General features: G+C 47.6%; 1 protein-coding gene across 5 annotated transcripts in view; it reads right to left on the reverse strand.

The window, feature by feature from the left end:
• The window catches only part of irag2 (inositol 1,4,5-triphosphate receptor associated 2), a 184,640-nt gene that overhangs the window by 23,494 nt on the left and 140,036 nt on the right, over window positions 1-21,110 (reverse strand). For all 5 annotated transcript variants that reach the window (XM_086009980.1, XM_086009978.1, XM_086009979.1 and 2 more), the window contains 5 exons: window positions 12,269-12,329; window positions 12,127-12,154; window positions 10,823-10,963; window positions 10,341-10,472; window positions 8,665-8,815 (listed from right to left, as the gene is read on the reverse strand). In XM_086009980.1, coding sequence (XP_085866106.1) covers window positions 8,665-8,815; window positions 10,341-10,472; window positions 10,823-10,963; window positions 12,127-12,154; window positions 12,269-12,329 — 513 coding nt within the window. The remainder of the gene's footprint in view (window positions 1-8,664; window positions 8,816-10,340; window positions 10,473-10,822; window positions 10,964-12,126; window positions 12,155-12,268; window positions 12,330-21,110) is intronic.

A 21,110-nucleotide genomic window follows, 5' to 3' on the forward strand; every position in this document is an offset into this window, starting at 1 on the left:
GTGCCACAGCATTAGATTACTGTTGTTCACATTTGCATTATTGTTGCAAAGGTTGAATTTCATAACCTGAAGTTTTGATCTACTCTCTAATCATGCGTATATGAGGTGGTTTTCATCAGTTCTCACAAGGCAGCTGTGTAGTGGTTAGAATGAGGGATGACTGTACTTTCTATGCTGAGTAGGACAGTCTTGTATGTTAGAGTACAATGAATCTCTGTTTACTGTGTACACGTCTCAATTTCCCACAGTATTATAAAACAGACATCCATATGCACAGACTGACAGACTGCAGCAGTTCAAGGCGGCGGCTCACCACCACCTTCTCAAAGCAAATAGGGATGGGCAATAAATGCCCGCCTTGCCAGTGATGCCCATATCCCGTGAATGAAATTTTAAAAAATCCTTTCCAATTAATCTGCTAGTTAGTAAATCACTCTTGGTTCAATCCCACATTGAATTTCTGTGATTTGCTTGTTCCATTTACAAGTAAACCGCTTGGAAACCCAAAAGATTTTCTATTTTGAACAAAGAAACAACTATAGTTAATCTGTACACTTGTGTTTTTGAATCTGAATTGACAGACGAAAACCAAAAATTAAATTTCCATTTTTCACCTGCCAACCTGAACCATCTGTGTGCAACATCCTCCTCTCAAAATCCAACGTGAGGAGCTCAATGACGTCATCCCCAAAATGGAAACTATCCACTCGAATGCTTCTGCCTCGTCCAACATCACATGTCCTCCTCAGACAGACATCGCTGGGCTCCTCAGCTATCATCAGGATCAATTTCCCTCTCAGACCTACCACCTGCTCCCTAGATCCCCTCCCATTTCCTAATCAATTAAGTACTATCCCTTGTCTCATTGTCGCCAGTAAGCGTCAACCTCAACGTTCCCCTTTCCTCAAGCATCCTTTCTCTCACCCCAATTTCAGAACTGCTCTGTATCTGCTATTTCTTAGAGCTTATCCTCAAACCATCTGTCCTCTAGTGGCTCTGCCCAAACTACACTTCCAAGCAGTCAGCCACAAACACATTACTACTCAATTCTGTTCTTACCACTTCCTATTTGAGGCAGTCTAGTCTGGGTTCCTTCCCAGCTCCAACACCAAGACTGCCCTGCTCAAAGTGATGTACACTATCCCATGTGACTGCAACCACGATGCCCTATGCCTCAGTGCCCTCAGACACTGCTGACCACTCCATCCTCCTCCAGCACTTCTCGCCTTTGTCCACCTCCAAAGCACCACCCTCTCCTGGCCCTATTCAGACTTCTCCCAATGGAATCAGTACATTTCCTGAGGTGGTTGTTTCTCCTGTAGCACACGGTGTCCTCTGGCATGCCCCAATCCTCCATTCCTGGTCCCTCCTACTCCTTACCTATATGTCAAACCAAAGCTATTAAATATTTAATGCTAGTCCCAGATTTTAAGACTGCTAGCTTTCCAAAGGTGGCAAATAACTTGAACCAGATTAATTGTGTCGACCTACTAGGTGGGGACATTAGCAACACAGAAGAAAAGTGAAATGCCTTCAAGATCAGCTTTATGCAAAAGAAAGCCATGTATGTCCCTAAAGTTAAAAGGACACATGGTAAAACAAGGCCATCAGAGCAGCCTAAAGCATGTTGGAGAAGATGATAGTGGATAATTATGGTAGTAATATCAATGTACAAGGCCATTGAAGTATTCCACAGGGCAGATCCAGATAGAATCTCAGAGTATGGCAGAGGTGTTAAATGTTTTTTTTTGCATCAGTCTTCACTACAAAAGGCAACAGTTACACGTCATAGGGTAGATGCTAAAGTTAAAATTGTCAAAGTGGACGCAGAAAATAGTTCTGACTAGATCAGGTTTCTGGCCCCAACGGCATTTACCCGAGGGAGCTCAGATGGGGGCAATTCTCCGTGAGCCCCTTATTCATATATTTAACAGCTCACTGGGGTCTCTGATTGTTCCCATGGACTGGAGAGAGGACCATGTGGTGCCAATGTTCAGAAAGGGCAATAATTCAGAACCAGGAAATTAGTTTGACTTCGGTTATGGGCAAGTTACTAGAAGGAATCATCAGTGACACGCTTCTTGACAGAAAAGGAGGTTATTAGATTCTCACTGTGGTTTCTGGAAGGTCATGTCTCACCATCCCGATGGATTTTTTGTGGCAGTCACTAGTTTGTATAGTAGGTGCCCAGGTTGACATTGTGGGGGAGAAATTGAGTATAGCCCCGTTTGGGGCGCTAAAAGTTCAGGAGGCCGGGGACGGGAGCGCAGGCAGGTGCTAGCAGGCGGCCAACAACAAAAATGGCCGCCCCGCACCTCGCCTTTAATTTGTGCCTCCCTGGCCGCAGGTAGGCCCCCTGACCCCGTCAGACAGCGTCTGGCGGTAAATCAGGGGGCGCTGCCGAATATCGCAGCCAGGGCATCAGCAGGGCGCTGCGCACACCGATGACATCAGCAGCGGCGCAGCGCTAACGGTTAGCGCCACCACTAACGTCCCGCGGAATTTAGTGGGAGGCGTGGGCAGTGCCGCGCCCGGGCGCTAGTTGGCTTGCGCCCCAATTAGCGCCCTCTTAAGGTGCTGATGGGTGGCGCAACCAACCGCATTTTTCCCCCTGTATATCTTAATTTTCAAAAAGCCTTTGCCGAGATGCCACATGATTTGCCACCTAATAAAATCGTGTCCCATGGCATTAGTGGGAAGTTTCTGGGTTGAACAAAGAATTGGTTGCGTTCACGTACGCAGAAGGTTGTTATTAACTTCTGTGTGGGGACAGATTATTAGTGAAGTCCTGCAGGAATCAGTTTTGGGGGAATTAGTCTCCATCTTTATCAATGATCTAGATGAAGGGGAGAACTGTCTGCAAGTTCACGCATGATACAAAGATGTGTGGGGGTTTTAGGACTCTAGAAGACTAAAATGTATTAGACAGATCTAGATGTGATGGAGGAAAATGGGCCCACAGTTGGTGGATGACATTTAATATAAATAAAGGTAGTGTTAATTTTTTAATTCGCTCCTGGGATGTAGGTGTCGCTGGCAAGGCCAGCATTTATTGCCCATCCCTAATTGCACTCGAGAAGGTGGTGGTGAGCCGCCTTCTCGAACCACTGCAGTCCATGTGGTGAAGGTACTCCCACAATGCTGTTAGTGAGGGAGGTCCAGGATTTTGACCCAGCGACGATGAAGGAACAGCGATATATTTCCAAGTCAGGATGGTGTTTGACTTGGAGGGGAACTTGGAGGTGGTGGTGTTCCCATGCACCTGCTGCCCTTGTCCTTCTAGGTGGAAGAGGTCGTGGGTTTGGGACGTGCTGCCTAAGAAGCCTTGGCAAGTTGCTGCAGTGCATCTTGTAGATGGTACACACTGCAGCCACGGTACGCCGGTGGTGGAGAGAGTGAATGTTTAAGGTGGTGGATGGGGTGCCAATCAAGCGGGCTGCTTTGTCCTGGATGGTGTCGAGCTTCTTGAGTGTTGTTGGAGCTGCACTCATCCATGCAAGTGGGGAATATTCCATCACACTCCTGACTTGTGCCTTGGAAAGGTTTTGGGGAGTCACTCGCCACAGAATACCTAGCCTCGGACCTGCTCTAGTAGCCACAGTATTTATGTGGCTGGTGCAGTTAAGTTTCTGGTCAATGGTGACCCCCCAGGGTGTTAACGGTGAGGGATTCGGCGATGGTAATGCCATTGAATGTCAAGGGGCGGTGGTTAGACTCTCACTTGTTGGAGATAGTCATTGCCTGGCACTTGCGTGGCGCGAATGTTACCTGCCATTTATCAGCCCAAGCCTGAACATCGTCCAGGTCTTGCTGCCTTCGGGCATGGACTGCTTCATTATCTGAGGAGTTGGGAATGGCGCTGAACACTGTGCAGTCATTAATGAACATCCCCACTTCTGACCTTATAATGGAGGGAAGGTCATTGATGAAGCAGCTGAAGATGGTTGGGCCTAGGACACTGCCCTGAGGAACTCCTGCAGCGATGTCCTGGGGCTGTGATGATCGACTTCCAACAACCACAACCATCTTCCTTTGTGTTAGGTATGACCTCAGCCAGTGGAGAGTTTCCCCCCAGATTTATTAAAGCTCCTTAATGCCACACTCGATCAAATGCTGCCTTGATGTCAAGGGCAGTCACTCTCATATCATCGCCGTATTTCAGCTCTTTTGTCCATGTTTGGACCAAGGCTGTAATGAGGTCTGGAGCAGAGTGGTCCTGGCAGATCCCAAACTGAGCAACAGTGAGCAGGTTATTGATGAGTAAGTGCCGCTTGATAGCACTGTCGAAGACACCTTCCATCACTTTGCTGATGATTGGGAGTAGACTGATGGGGCAGTAATTGGCCAGATTTGATTTGTCCTGCTTTTTGTGGACAGCACATACCTGGGCAGTTTTCCACACTATCGGGTAGATGCAAGTGCAGCTGTACTGGAACAGCCTCGCTAGAGGCGCGGCTAGTTCTGGATCACAAATCTTCAGCACGACAGCCAGGATGTTGTCAGGGTCCATAGCCTTTGCTGTATCCAGTGCGCTCAGCTGTTTCTTGATATCACGTGGAGTGAATCGAATTGGTTGAAAACGGACTTCTGTGATGGTGGGGACCTCAGGAAGAGGCCGATATGGATCATCCACTCGGCACTTCTGGCTGAAGATTGCTGCAAACGCTTCAGCTTTGTCTTTTGCACTCATGTGCTGGGCTTTGTCATCATGGAGGATGGGGATATTCCTGGAGTCTCCTCCTCCTCCTGTTAGTTGTTTAATTGGCCACCACCATTCACGACTGGATGTGACAGGACTGCAGAGCTTTGATCTGATCCATTGATTGTGGGATCGCTTAGCTCTGTCTATAACATGCTGTTTCCACTGTTTAGCATGCATGTAGTCCTATGTTACAGCTTCCCCAGGTTGGCACCTCATTTTTAGGTACACCTGGCATGCTCTTCTACACTCCTCATTGAACTAGGGTTGGGTCCCTGGCTAAATGGTAATGGTAGAGTGAGGGTTATACTGGGCCATGAGTTTACAGATTGTGGTGGAATACAATTCTGCTGTTGCTGATGGCCCACAGCACATCATGGATGCCCAGTTTTGAGCTGCTAGATCTGTTCTGAATCTATCCCATTTAGCACGGTGGTAGTGCCACAAAACACGATGGAGGGTGTCCTCAAGTGTGAAGACGAGATTTCATCTCCACAATGACTGTGCAGTGGTCACTACAACCAATGCTGTCATGGACAGATGCATCTGCGACAGGTAGATTGGTGAGGATGAGATCAAGTATGTTTTTCCCTCATTTTGGTTCTCTCATCAGCTGCTGCAGTCCTAGTCTGGCAGCTATGTCCTTCAGGACTCGGCCTGCTCGGTCAGTAGTGGTGCTACCAAGCCACTCTTGGTGATGGACATTGAAGTCCCCCACCCAGAGTACATTCTGTGCCCTTACTATTCTTAGTGCTTCTTCCAAGTGGTGTTCAACATGGAGGAGTACCGATTCATCAGCTGAGGGAGGGTGGTAGGTGGTAATCAGCAGGAGGTTTCCTTGCCCGTGCTTGGCCAGAGACTTCATGGCGTCCGGAGTCAATGTTAAGGACTCCCAGGGCCACTCCCTCCCGACTGTATATCACTGTGCTGCCACCTCTGGTGGATCTGTCCTGTCGGTGGGACAGGACATGCCCAGGGATGGTGATGAAGGAGTTTGGGACATTGGTTGAAAGGTATGATTCTGTGGGTATGACTATGTCAGGCTGTTGCTTGACTAGTCTGTGGGACAGCTCTCCCAATTTTGGCACAAGTCCCCAGATGTTGGTGAGGAGGACTTTACAGGGTCGACTGGGCCGGCTGTGCTGTTGCCGTGTCCAATGCCGGTGCCGAGGTCAATGCCGGGTGGTCCGTTATTTTCTTTTCTTATTATTGCTTTTTGTAGCGGTTGTGTGCAACTGTGTGCCTTGCTAGGCCATTTCAGAGGGCAGTTAAGAGTCAACCACACTGCTGTGGGTCTGGTCACAGAGGTCAGACCAGGCAGATTTCCTTCCCTAAAGAACATTAGTGATGGGTTGAAACAGATGGATTTTTACGACAATCCATCATTGATGGTAGCTTTTTTTTGGTTCCAGATTTATTTAATTAACTGATTTTAAATTCCCCAGCTGCCGTGGTGGGATTTGAACTCAGATAGGTGGCGAAACACTGGACCCTGGAGTGGTAGCACATGGGGCCACACCAACAGTTCCCCACATCTCCTTAGAGCAAAGAAGCCAAGAGGAGATTTGATAGAGCTGTTTAAAACCATGAAGAGTTTAGATAGAATAAAGAGAAACTGGTCCAAAAACAAGGGTCGATAACCAGGGGACAGAAATTTAAGGTGATTGGCAAATGAATCAGAGGCTACATGAGGAAACACTTTTTTACACAACGAATGGTTAGGATTTGGAATGCAAGACCTGATGGGGTGTGGATACAGATTCAGTAGTAGCCTTCAAAAGGGAATTGGATAAAGACTTGAAGGAGAAAAAATTGTCGGGCTTGGGGAAAGAGCGGGGAGTGGGACTGACTGGATTGCTCTTCGAAAGAGCTGGCACAGACTTGATGGGCTAAATGGCCTCCTTCTGTGCTGTACTATTCTATGATTCTATTCTATTCTATCCGTCTCTTTCTACAAGGCCTTGGTTAGGCCTCATTTCGAACACTGTCCAGTTTTGGTAGATGATGGCAATCCTGGAAAAGGTTTAAGAGAAGGGCCACTAGACACATCTAGTTTAAAAGGTCCTTAATTACCACAGTAGATTTGGAGAGTTGGGACATTTTACTCTATCTTGCAGACTTTGAGATTTGCTTGAGGTCTTCAAAATAATAGGATTAGATTCAGTCCATGTAGATAGGACCAGGGGACAGGGGACGAAGTTACACACTGACCATATGGGACAGGCTCAATTTAGCAGCTGGTCTTTACTTGTTCTTTCATTTTCATATTTCCGTATGATCTTACCCATAAGCAAAGGTTAGCTTCCACACATACACCAAAGACAACAAATTCAAAATGTGTTGTTGTGCTGTCCAACTGCTGATCTGAAGTTCTGGATGAAGCTAAAACTTTCTGCAGCTCAATGTTGACAAAGCAAGTCGTCCCATTTGGCTTCTGCTAGAAACTTTCCACTTTAGGCATATGTCATTTTCTGCCCTGGGTGTACACTCAGAATCTGAAAATGCACAACCTTCGCACCCAATTCAGCTCTGACCTGAGCCTTGAACCCCACATCTGGTTCATCACCATCACAGCTTAGTTCCAGCTCCAGAACACTGCCTGCCAATGTACCCCACTGCTACTAAACCCTTCTCCACATTCGTCACCTCAAGGCTGAACTTCTGTAACACAACATCCTATCCCACACACAGTTCTGCTCACGTATCACCTCTATCCTAGTTGGCCGTCATTGATAATCTGGAGGAATCGGGGAGCAAAAGTCCTAGACTTCAACCCCCTCCATCGTCTCACTCTGCTCGACCTCTGCAATGTTCTCCAGTCCCAGGAACCAGCAACCAACCTCTTCTCTTCCAACTTTGGTCTACTGTGCATTTCTCCCTCCCTTCCAATGTTCACCATTGTTGGCAGAGCCACCTTCCACCATATTCTTACATTCTACAAATTACACAAGGTTAGCAAGAGAACATCAAACGTCTCCACAAGTATTGCTGTTGATTGTTCTACATAATCCTCCCCCTCCCCAATACTAAACACAGTAGCTTGTGCAAGGATACAGTTCCACAGGACTGCTAATACGCTGGTGACCATTCTTCACGTGTAAGCTTGGAATGTGCACATTGGCATGCTATTTTATCAAGGGAGGTAGGGAGCCTAATCCCTTCAGATGTGCACTTTGAGCAGATGAGTGGATGGGTAAGAGTGAGAATTGTACACAATTTTTCCTCCAGCTCTAGCCCAGGAACAATTGAACTAGGTCGATTCCTGGGAATGAGGGGTCTGTCCTATGAGGAGATCGAGGAGAATGGGCCTATATTCTCTGATGTTTAGAAGAACGAGAGGTGATCTCATTGAAATGTATAAAATTCTTAGAGGGCTTGACAGGGTAGATGCTGAGAGGTTGTTTCCCCTGGCTGGTGATTCCAGAACTAGGGGTCACAGTCTCAGGATAAGGGGTCAGCCATTTAGGACTGAGATGAGAAGAAACTAATTCACTCAGGGTTGAGAATCGTTGGAATTCTCTACCCCAGAGGGCTGTGGATGCTCAGTCGATGAGTATATTCAAGACTGAGATCGATAGATTTTTGGGCACAATCAAGGGATATGGGGATAGGGCAGGAAAGTGGAGTTGATTTAGAAGTTCAGCCATGATCTTATTGAATGACAGAGCAGGCTCGAGGGGCCATATGGTCTACTCTTGCTCCAACTTCATATAATCTTATGTTCTTATTCCCCATCACTGCCCTACTCAAATCAGTCAAATCACCACAGTCCAGGGATAGAACTTAGGTCCTTCCTTATCTGTATGGTTCAGTATCATGCGGTGCCTACTACGGCTTAGACCGTCCTGCATAACTACGACAAGTGACGGTGGCTCCAAGTCATTAGAATAACCGGGACTGGAAACAACATGTTTGGTACTTTAAGAAATTCAGATGGTCAAATTCTAAACATTGCTAATAATTACCTCGGTTTTCTCCAAATAAACTGGTGGCTTTTCCATTCTGTAGAAGAAGTTGCTTCATTTCTTCCAGTTCGGTGTGCTCTTTTGCATACATTCGCTTCAAATTTTCAACATACTGGATCATAACTTCAACGGCCTTACTGACCCGGGTCTCCTAATGAGGAAAAGTACTAGCTTTCAGTGCATTGGCTAGTCAAGAGAATTAAAAAACTACACAATCCCAACTTTAATTAGAGAAGTTTCAGCGCAGGAGGAGGCCATTCAGTCCAGGGCGTGGGTAGAAAGATGTATTTGTTACACTAGTTGCCCCGTTTACCACCATCACCCACTGTTAGATTGTGGCTTCACTACTTCTGCAGGGATTGTGTGCACGAATATGTATTAATTCTCAATTGGGAGAGGCATTTGCCACTCTAGATATATAAATGGATGCAATTCCCTTTAAATAGTCCTGAATAAGAACTAGTGTCGATTTTCCAATTGCACCTCTTTAAATTACCCGTTGATGTCACCTACGGGATTCCGACAAAGGATCAATCAGAAAAAAAACCACGGTTCTCAATTTCACACCAAGCTTTACGTGTGGTCAGTGGGCTTGCGGATATGTGGTGTTGTGGACTAAGCTGGTGGGATTGCTGGAGGCAAGTGCAAACTGCCTTTGGATGGGTGCCTGTGTTTGGTACCAATGTAGATAGGTTGGACACACCTGCCAGTATAGCCCCTGCAGTATAAAATGGTACATCATGGCACATGTCTACCAACACCCTGGATTTGGTCCTTCGTGCCTGTGCTGCTCCACATCAGAGATACCCACTTCTGGTTCAATATTTTTCTTTAAGTAACTTTTATCTAACGTGCTTTTAAACATTGCTCGAATCGACTGACTCAAGTGGTTCTTGAAACCGAGTCAGAGTTGCAAATTGGCTTGCCATTTAAACCCCTTGGGGAGATAATTTCATAACGTGATAACCAATTTGAGATATGCATCATACCTCCAGTTTCAACCCTTTCAATGAAGAGGTTAACTTAACAAAATATTAAGTCAAAAGCTTGGCTTCAGTCACACATACTGACTAGAACAACCATTTGCTAATTCATCGAAGGAACGAGGTACACACTTGCATATTTCACTCGTTATTGAAAGCACTCTTTTCAAATCAACTAATTGAACAGTAAATGGAAGAAACTTCTTATACTAAACAGGATAGATGTGATTCAGCCTTTTAATAAAGGTTCATTTACTTGAAAAGATAACAGTAACATTACAACCGCCCTCTATAGAATATCCTTACAACCGCCCTCTATAGAATATCCTAACGGTTTGCACTCGTAGTTCTGATTAATTCTGTTAGAAGTGTTAAAATCCACGGCTGTATCTTTGTGTACTTCATGCATTCTCTTCCTTCTGTCCCCCACCATCCTCACTTTTAGAACCCTTGCTGCCTCCCACTAGATCTCGTCCTTCAGCTGCAGTGCGTGATGTGGAGATACGTAGTATGCTCCTGAGGCATCTTCGTGCTCTGGTCCTACCAGCTTTCCTAGTGACCGGTAAAGTGCAACTGGAATTCCTAGTTTGCCAATGTTAAAATGAAATTACAAGTGTTCATAAACTTTACCCTCCTTTGGATAGATGCACCTCTAACATGAACATTTTAACAGGCGATATTATCTTTCTTCACCTGGTGAATGGCTCCTAGCAATTCGGCCCGGCTGGCTACTCTGGTTATGGTCTGCATGAGCATCCCAAGACTTTTTTCCAGTTTCTCAAACATCTCCAGCGACTGCTCTTCTTCACAGAGAGGCCTCACTGTCTGTAGGGAATAGAAATGATAAATGAGAGAGCGAGCGAGAGCGTGTGCGTGCGAAAGGAGAGAGAGAGTGAAAGTGAGAGTGCCCACGCACAAGAGACAGATAGATGGATGGTGAGTGAGATAGATCCAGAGAGAAAAGGGAATACGGCAGGAATTGGAGTTATTTCTCTGATCATCCCTGTTCACAGAACTAAAAATAGCAACAGGTTTACAACTTGGGAGAGTCAGTGAAATGGCTATATTCTGCTGGGTCACGAAAGTCCCACCACATTTGATAGACTGAGTGCGAGTGCGAGTGCACCATGTAGTTATACAGCAAACCAAAGTCAGCGAATGAGCCCAGTGCCAACCTGCAGCGTTTCTTGACATTTCTCAATCTCTTTTTTCAAATTTGTTTCAGCTAGATCTCTGGATCGTTCCTCCAGCTGTAATCTCTTATTGAGAGTAAACATGTCACACTTGAAAGCCAACGAGAAGCGGAGAAATTCAGCCTGTATTTAAAAAAAAAAACCTCAGAATGTAACTTAAATATATGTCCTTTTAATCCAATGCCACCACACCCACCCCCCCACACACACCAGGACCGCTAACTCTGGCTGGACGTATTCCGGGAAGTTTCATCACATTACCTCGTGCCTCCAATTGCCCCGCCCCCACACTCGTCACCTGAAATGTCCATCCTCACAGCCCACCTTGGGTCAGTCTTGACCATCGGTTAAACAGAGCAGTCCTGAGGGAGTGCTGCAATGTCGAAAGTGCTGTGTTTCAGATGAGACGTTAAACCGAGGTCCCATCTGCCCTCAGGTAAATGTAAAAGATCCCTTGGTACTATTTCGAAGAGGAGCAGGGGAGTTTTCACTGATGTCCTGGCCACATTTATCCCTCAACCAAAATCACTAAACAAACAGATTATCTGGTCATTATTGCATTGCTGTTTCTGGGACCTTGCTGTGCGCAAATTGGCTGCCATGTTTCATACGAACATATGAAATTGATGAGCAGGAATAGACCAGCTGGTCCAGCAAGTCTGCCCCACACACCACGATGGCCAGTGCATCATGACTAAACACTTCCTCCCACCCCCCTCCCCCCTCAGCCATGTAATCTCCCGGGAGAGCCAAAAAAAACCCAGAAAAAGCCCAATAAGGAAAAACTAATCTCCGACCTCCCTCAGGGGATCAAAACCAGTCCAGGAGATCACATGGACATGGTGACATTTCCTACATTACAACAGTGACTACACTTCAACGTACTTAATTGTCTGTGACGCGCTTTGGGGCACCCAGAGTCGTGAACAAAGTGTTATATAAAGACAAGTCATTTTTTAAATAAACAAATGTTCAAAGAAAATGTTTTTTTTTTTTTTTAAAAAGCCTATGATTTTTCTTCCCGTTTGTTCTCAGCAAAGTCTGGGAGATTAATCTTCAATTCTTGGAGGTTTAGCAACCCCAATGCGTGGACGCACAAATGGTTTGGACAATCTTCCCTCCAAATAGATAGACAAGAGGGAGGGACAGAGAACAAGCAGAAGAGCTAGTTATGGATGTCGAATTGCAAGCTTTACTCTGCACAACAGTATTATTATTTAGGAACAGTTTATCATTGAGATTTTACATAAAAAACAAATCATGCACAGTCTGCAGTGACAGCCTACCTCCACTTCCTGTTCAGTAGCTGAGGCACTGGGGAAAAATATACAGAGAACTTTAGTTTTGCATATTCCAGAATTGCAAAACAGAACAGTACATTACAACACTAGTGAAAACAAAATGAATTAACTTTGCACCAATTCTTACCTCTGTAAGTTTGTCCTTTTCAAAAGATCTTGACATTTAGAGTCAGGTGTCTGATAAATTCCTGTTGAAAGACAGGCAATTGATGTTTTTGTCATGTACAAATTTCCGTCAGCTGAAACCAAACTACCCAAGTTAAAAACCATTTATGACTAAGCTTTGCCGTAGAAAAGTTTACCCCATTAATACCACATCACTAAGTGTGGTAAACCACTGTTGTTGTTGTTGCACACTGTTGTACCTATGCATGCCTCAACATGTCTCGGCTGGCTCCACCCACACAGACCCAGGTATAAAGGTGATTGACCTGCAGCCCCCTGCCTTCTTGGAACCCAGTCAACCACGAGAGGCATGCTCTGTTCTTTGCTAATAAAAGCCTTTAGTTACTCTCTTAACTCTCAGTCTTTTATGAGTAATTGATAGCGCATCAATTTTATTAGCAAATGTCAACATTTGCTGAACAGCAGGCTGCTGCACCAAACGCTGAGCAACAGGAGCTGCTGCGAGCCCTCAGACCAACATGCCTGGACCTAGACCCCCAAGAAGCGGGTTCGGCTACCAAATTCGCGCATTGGCTGCGTTGCTTCGAGGCCTACCTGCAAGCCTCAACTGTGACCCTGGACGAAAACAAGTTGGAAATCCTGGCCTCAAAGGTGAGCCACCAAGTTTATACAATAATCCAGGACGCGACGACCTACGCGGCGGCTATCGGTCTGCTAAAAGGGCAATACGCACGCCCGGTAAATACGGTCTATGCCCGGCACCTCTTAAGATCCCGCAGACAGCAGCCCGGGGAATCGGTGGAGGCCTTCCTACGGGCACTACGGATACTCGGCCGAGACTGCGATTGCAAAGAAGCATCAGCCGCAGCACACACGGAGGGACTGATCCGAGATGCTTTCGTTGCGGGTCTAAGGTCCGACTACTCCCGGCAGAGACTGTTGGAAAAGGGAGAAATGGACCTGAGAAAGGCAGTGTCCCTCGCGCTCTCGCTCGACGTGGCCCACAGGAATATGGACGCCTTCTCCCCTAACCGCTCCGCAACGTGGACGCCGCAACCTTGGGTCATGGGACCGCCACCTTCAACTGCTGCTGCGATGTCCAAGGCACAGAAATGTTATTTTTGTGGCCAGGCAAAACACCCCAGAGCACGCTGCCCGGCGAGAAACGCTACCTGCTCCGGCTGCGGGAAGAAAGGACACTATGTCAGCGCCTGCAAAGGTAAAACCGCTAACGCCAGCAGCGCCGCGTGCGAACCGTGGGGGCAGCCATCTTGTCCGCCATCTTGGGCTCCCCCAGCCGTGTGGGGATCGGGACCATGGGCGCCGCCATTTTGTCCGCCATCTCGGACGTCTCCAACTTCATCCACGGGGGACCCGGACTCAACCACCGCCTCATCTGCCGACCACATCGACTCGCTCGACCATACGCTGGCCTCCGTGACGCTGGACCAATCTCCCTCATCAACTGTCCAGGTCCATGATGGACATTAAGGTAAACGGCCGCGCCACTACCTGCCTTTTTGACAGCGGGAGCACGGAAAGCTTTATCCACCCCGACACGGTGCGCAGTTACTCTCTCCCGGTCCTGCCGATGCGCCATCGGATCTCTTTGGCTTCCAAAGCCCAGTCAGCGGACGTCGGTGGCTACTGTGTAGTGACCCTTTCAGTAAGGGGCACAGAATACAAAAATTTTAAACTCCTGGTCCTGCCCCATCTTCGCGCTGCCGTTCTACTCGGGTTGGATTTTCAGTGCAACCTTAAGAGTGTCACATTAGCGTACGACGGACCCCTCCCCCCACTCAGTCGGCATACCACCAGCTCCCCATCAGGGCTGAGGACCGCCAGTACACAGCTTTTGAAGCTGACGGTCGTCTCTACCACTTCCTCAGAGTTCCCTTCGGCGTCACCAACGGGGTTTCAGTCTTCCAACAGGAGATGGACCGGATGGTCGACCAGAACGCGCTCCAGGCCACTTTCCCCTATCTAGACAACGTCACCATCTGCGGCCGCGACCAGCAGGACCATGATGTTAATCTAGAGAAATTCCTCCGTACGGCCCAGCGGCTGAACCTAACATACAAGGACAAATGTATGTTTCGTACCAAGCGCCTTGCCATTCTTGGCTGTGTTGTGGAGAACGGAGTCATTGGCCCCGACCCCGACAGGATGCGCCCCCTTATGGAGCTCCCCCTCCCCCACTGCCAAAAAGCACTGAAGAGATGCCTAGGGTTTTTCTCGTACTATGCTCAGTGGGTGCCCAACTATGCGGACAAAGCCAGACCCCTCATCAAGTCCACCTCCTTCCCCCTGACAGCAGAGGCCTGTGCAGCCTTCACTCTCATAAAAAGAGATATTGCGAAGGCCACAATGCACGCAGTGGATGAGTCCATCCCTTTCCAAGTGGAGAGCGACGCATCCGACTTTGCCCTAGCTGCAACCCTTAACCAGGCGGGGAGACCCGTGGCCTTTTTCTCAAGGACCTTCCAGGGCCCCGAGATTCGACACTCCTCTGTCGAAAAGGAGGCCCAGGCCATTGTGGAAGCTGTGTGACATTGGAGGCATTACCTGGCCAGAAAACGATTTACCCTGCTCACTGACCAGCGTTCAGTAGCTTTTATGTTTAATAATAAGCAGAGGGGCAAAATCAAGAACGACAAGATCTTGAGGTGGAGAATCGAACTCTCCACCTACAATTACGATATCTTGTACCGGCCCGGGAAACTCAATGAGCCCCCAGATGCCCTATCACGTGGTACATGCGCCAACGCGCAGGTCGATAGACTGAAGACTCTCCACAATGACCTCTGCCACCCGGGGGTCACCAGGTTTTTTCACTTCATCAAATCCCGTAACCTGCCCTACTCCATCGAGGAGGTCAGGACCATGACCAGGAACTGCCAAATCTGTGCCGAGTGCAAACCGCATTTTTATAAGCCAGACAGAGCAAGCCTGATCAAAGCCACGCGCCCCTTTGAACGGCTGAGCGTCGATTTTAAAGGGCCCCTCCCCTCCTCCGACCGCAATGTGTACTTCCTCAACATAATTGACGAGTACTCCCGTTTCCCGTTTGCCATCCCTTGCTCAGACATGACCAGTACCACGGTCATTAAATGTCTGAATGACCTCTTCGCCTTGTTCGGTTTTCCTAGCTATATTCATAGCGACAGGGGCTCATCCTTTATGAGCGACGAACTCCGGCAGTACCTGCTCTCGAGAGGTATCGCTACAAGCAGGACCACCAGCTACAACCCTCGGGGGAATGGCCAGGTGGAAAGGGAGAATGCGACGGTCTGGAAAGCAGTCCTTTTAAACTTGAAATCTAAGGGCCTTCCGACCTCTCGCTGGCAGGAAGTCCTCCCTGCGGCGCTCCATTCCATTCGGTCACTGCTCTGTACAGCCACCAATGCTACCCCTCACGAGAGAATGTTCTCCTTCCCCAGGAAGTCCACATCGGGGACCTCGTTACCGACATGGCTGACTTCTCCAGGACCCGTCCTACTGCGGAAGCACGTGAGGTCCCATAAGACGGACCCCCTGGTCGAGAGGGTGAGCCTCCTCCATGCCAACCCTCAGTATGCTTACGTGGTGTACCTGGACGGGCGGGAGGACACAGTCTCCATACGAGACCTCGCACCTTCGGGTGCTCCCGAAACACCCCCCTCGCCATCCACCACTACCCACGCCTACCCCCAGTACGCTTACGTGGTGTACCCGGACGGGCGGGAGGACACAGCCCCCACACGAGATCTCGCACCTTTGGGTGCCCCTGAAACACTACCATTGCCATCCACCACTACCCACAACCCAACCCCGCTAGACGGCATGCCGCAGCCCCAGGACCCGTCATTGACCACCCAACCACTCAATGAGACGCCAGACTCAACGTTGGATGCTGCACCATCACCGCCGCCACCACGACGATCAGGACGGCATACAAGGCCACCTGATAGACTTACTTACACGAACCTTTAGTACACTTCACCCCGCCGGACTCAATTTTAAACAAGGGGTGAATGTGGTAAACCACTGTTGTTGTTGTTGATACACACTGTTGTACCTATGCATGCCTCAACATGTCTCGGCTGGCTCCACCCACACAGGCCCAGGTATAAAGGTGATTGACCTGCAGCCCCCTGCCTTCTTGGAACCCAGTCAACCACGAGAGGCATGCTCTGTTCTTTGCTAATAAAAGCCTTTAGTTACTCTCTTAACTCTCAGTCTTTTATGAGTAATTGATAGCGCATCACTAAGACTTTCAATTACCGCCACGGTTTGTACACCATTGGAGAGAATAAAGGCACAAAAAATTTACATAATTTTGCCAGAGTTGTTGCAGCCCATAACACGAACTCAACAGCTAAAAATCAAATCACAAGATCTATACACAAAGCGATATTCTAGAGTCTTCGATAGACATCTTACTGTTATTTAACTATAGGAAAAGGAAGTAGTGAGTCACAAGGGAGAAATACCACAGCCCTGAGGCAAAGGGGGGGCGAGAAGGAGGGCAGGGTTGGTGAACGGACCAATAGATACACCAAAGTATCCCTACAGGGGGGTAAGAGGCATCTCGGATATCTCAGGGTTCTGATGAAAGTTCATCACCCCGAAACGTTAACTCCGTTTCTCTCTCCACAGATGCTGCCTGACCTGAGTATTTCATAGAAACATAGAAGATAGGAGCAGGAGTAAGCCATTCGGCCCTGCTCCGCCATTCAACGAGATCATGGCTGATCATCCAAACCCTAGCACCCGGTCCCTACACCGACAGCCATCCCACCCAAGCCATATCCCCGTAACCCCGCGTATTTAATCCCCCCTAACACTATGGCCGTGATAAAAAGAAAAAAATTGGCCCTATCAACCTAACCCGCACATCTTTGGACTGTGGGAGGAAACCGGAGCGCCCGGAGGAAACCCACGCAAACACCGGGAGAATGTGCAAACTCCACACAGACAGTCACCCGAGGCCGGATTTGAACCCGGGTCCCTGGCGCTGTGAGGCAACAGTGCTAACCACTATGCCACCGTGCTGCCATTTCCAGCATTGTCTGTTTTTCTTTCAGATTTCCAGCATCCGCAGTATTTCGGTTTTATCTCGATATTCAACCTGGATCAAAAAGGACTCCCTCTCCAAATGGGCTACTTCCTGTATCCCTTGCAGCTACACATTCAGAGTTCGAAAGGTCAGGGACAAGATAAGGTGTCCGAATGATTAGATACTCTAGGAACAACACTTCCTTGGCCCTCAATATCTGAGGTCACCTACAACTGACCGACTGGTGGGGAAAGGTAGGTTTAATGGAAGATGGCTTGGAAAGAAAAGGCAATTCCAAAATTACCTCACATTCTCAAAACCAGGTGAAAAGATAGGTAAACTTTCTCTTTACACCTCAGGATGATGCATTATCTCAGATATCTACCCTATTGAATTTACTTAGTTTAATACAATCTGATAACCATTTAGTAAATATTTTTTTCCCATTCATTCATGGGATGAGAGAGTCATTGGCAAGGCCAGCATTTATTGCCCATCGCTAATTGCCCTGGAGAAGGTGGTGGTGAGCCACCTTCTTGAACCGCTGCAGTCCATGTGGTGAGGGTACTCCCACAGTGCTGTTAGTGAGGGAGTTCCAGGATTTTGACCCAGCGACGATAAAGGAACAGGGATATATTTCCAAGTCAGGATGGTGTGCGAGTTGGAGGGGAACTTGCAGGTGGTGTTCCCATGTGCCTGTGATAGGATAATTACTAGTCCTAGCCCCTTTTGGGCTACCCCGGATCAGGTGTATTCCTCAGACGTTCACTTTCAACTAAAGTTTGAGGTAGCCAAATCCTAAAGATGCTTAATTGGGTCTAAAGGTCCGGACTATCTCTCCCTAAAGGAAAGGAACAACCTGAAAATGTTACCGTCCTCCAGATAGCACTTTTAATAAGTTTAGTTAGACTGTAATGTTCCGGATATTATGAAGGTCCAGAAAACTCCCCCAGAGTTTTGCAACTCCTCACCAAAGTGTACAGAGATTGAGTTCACCAGCTTGATACAGAAGTATTGAGACAATACTAAAAATATATAGATTTAAAGAACCAACATATAATTTACAGTTGGTGAGTCAATTGCAAAATTAACAGTTCCAAAAAGAGGAAGCTTTACAATCTTATCAGAGATCCTTACTCTCAAATCTTAACTTCGCTACAGTTTTACAGTTGTTAAAGTTTATTCAGGATAGCCACCAAAATCAAATATAGTACCTTGATCCCCAAGGTACAAAGAGTTGGAGACTTACAGAGCTAGCTTTGAAGCCGAGAATCACTTTGCCCCTTTAAGGGAGTCTATTATTCCATTTGAGAGTTCAATATTTATACCCTTTTCCAGTGGTGCTCCCTTTAAGGATTTCTGCTGATAAGCTAATTATCTCATTTTTCTGCTGACCCCTTCAGTTCTTAGTCACCTCAGCTGGTCGCACTACAGAACTATGGCCTAGATTTTCAGTGTGCCGTGAGGCGGGCTGGGGGCAAAAATCCCAAATTCGGGGGTCCCGACACCATCCCGGCCAAAACCCGCCTCCACGTAAGTTTCAGAGGAGGCGGGTACCTGTCCCGCACTGGGACCCGCCGACCCAAGGCGGGAAGGGATTAGTGCCAATTAACTGCCTGTTAACATATAGTTAACAGGCAGTTTTTAGCCTAATCCCTATTTTGAGGGGTGTTGTTTGGGATTCCTGACAGCTCCAAACCATGCCAGGTTAGAGCAGGCAGGCCGTCGGGTTGAAGGAGTCACGATGTCGGTGCTCAGGTGAGTGATGGGTGCATGAGTGCAAAGGTAAGTGTGTTTGGTGTGTCTAAAGTGTGCAAAGAAGTTTAAATTACCTGTACTTACCTTAACAGCCTTTCTTCCCCTCGGTTTCGGGAGTCCATCACTCAGCCGGCACTGAAAGCAAAATGGCTGCGAGCTGTCAAAAGTGACAGCCTTCAGCTTTCATTGCCGGTGAGAGTTCTAACTGAGTCTGTGTAGAAGGACTCAGGTTAGCAGTCAGACTGTCAGTGTTTGACAGCTTCAAACAGCTGTGAATCACTGATATTTCATCTGTCAAGACCGCTTGACAGATGAAATTTCAGTCTGTGATGTCACCTGTTGCCAGGTGGCCCTTAATTGGCCTGCTGAGCGGGCTCAACAAGGTCAATCAAGGGAAAATCGCATGGATTGGCCGGACGTCGATGTAGGCGGGACTAAAACCCGAAAGTTGTAGTCCCGCCTCCTTCCCGACAGCTTACTGAAAATCGACCCCCATGTCTCTTCTCTAGGTGTTTTAAATTTTTCGTAAAAAACAGCGTAATAGCAGGTGCACTTTACTTGGTATCATTTTTATGAAGGCAGATGTTTGTTACTTTTATGTGCTCCTTTACGAGGTGTAAATTAGAACACCTTGTACCGGGTAACTATTGTCTTGTTCCCAAAGGTTCAGACTTCAGGGGCCTTTAACCTTCTGTTTCAATAAGGTTATTGATTCAGTGTCAACAACTTATCTTATCTCAATAGCCAGAATTCTATCACAGCTTTTTCAATGTTAAGTTTCTAGATTTCCAGACCCAGTATGTCATGTTTTAATAAGGCCAGAATCTTTTCATAGAATTGTGTATTTTTCTGAATAATTGCTTATTCCTTCACACCTACTGCCCTTGTCCTTCTAGGTGGTAGAGGTTGTGGGTTTGAGAGGTGCGGTCGAAGAAGACTTGGCAAGTTGCTGCAGTGCATCTTATAGATGGTGCACACTGCAGCCACGGTGCGCTGGTGGTGGAGGCAGTGAATGTTTAAGATGGTGGGTGGGGTGTCAATCTAGTGGGCTGCTTTGTCCTGGATGGTGTCGAGCTTCTGAGTGTTGTTGGAGCTGCACTCACCCAGGCAAGTGGAGAGTATTCCCTCACACTCCTGACTTGTGCCTCGTCAATGATGGAAAGTCTTTGGGGAGTCAGGAGGTGAGTCACTTGCCACAGAATACCCAGCCTCTGACCTGCTCTTGTAGCCACAGTATGTGCGTGGCTGGTCCAATTAAGTTTCTGGTCAATGGTGACCTCCCAGGATGTTGATGGTGGGGGATTTGGTGATGGTAATCCTGTTGAATATCAAGGGGTGGTGGTTAGAATCTCTCTTGTTGGAGATGGTCATTGCCTGGCACTTGCGTGGAGCAAATCTTACCTGCCACTTATTAACCCAAGCCTGAACATTGTCCAGGTCTTGCTGCATCGGGCACGGACTGTTTCATTATCTGAGGAGATGTGAATGGAACTGAACACTGTGCAATCATCAGCAAACATCCCCACTTCTTACCTTATGATGGAGGGAAGGTCATTGATGAAGCAGCTGAAGATGGTTGGTCCTAGGATACTGCCCTGAGGAACTCCTGCAGCGATGTCCTGGAGCGGAGATGATTGACCTCCAACAATGACCACCATCTTCCTTTGTGCTAGGTATGACTCCAGCCAATGGAGAGTTTTCTCCCCAATTTCAATTGACTTCAATTTTAGGGCTCCTTGATGCCACACTTGGTCAAATGCTGCCTTGATGTCAAGGGCAGTCACTCCCACCTCTGGAATTCAGCTCTTTTGTCCATGTTTAGACCAAGCATGTAATGAGGTTTGGAGCAGAGGGGTCCTGGCAGAACCCAAACTGAACATTGGTGAGCAGGTTATTGATGAGTAAGTGTTGCTTAGTAGCACGGTCAATGACACCTTCCATCACTTTGCTGATGATTGAGAGTAGGCAGTTGGGGTGGTAATTGGCCAGGTTTGATTTGTCCTGCTTTGTGTGGGCAATTTTCCACTATATCAGGTTGATGCCACTG

This window comes from Somniosus microcephalus, chromosome 17 (genome assembly GCF_052327205.1).
Source record: "Somniosus microcephalus isolate GS21.2 chromosome 17, FLI_Smic_1.0, whole genome shotgun sequence".
Lineage (NCBI taxonomy): Eukaryota > Metazoa > Chordata > Chondrichthyes > Squaliformes > Somniosidae > Somniosus > Somniosus microcephalus.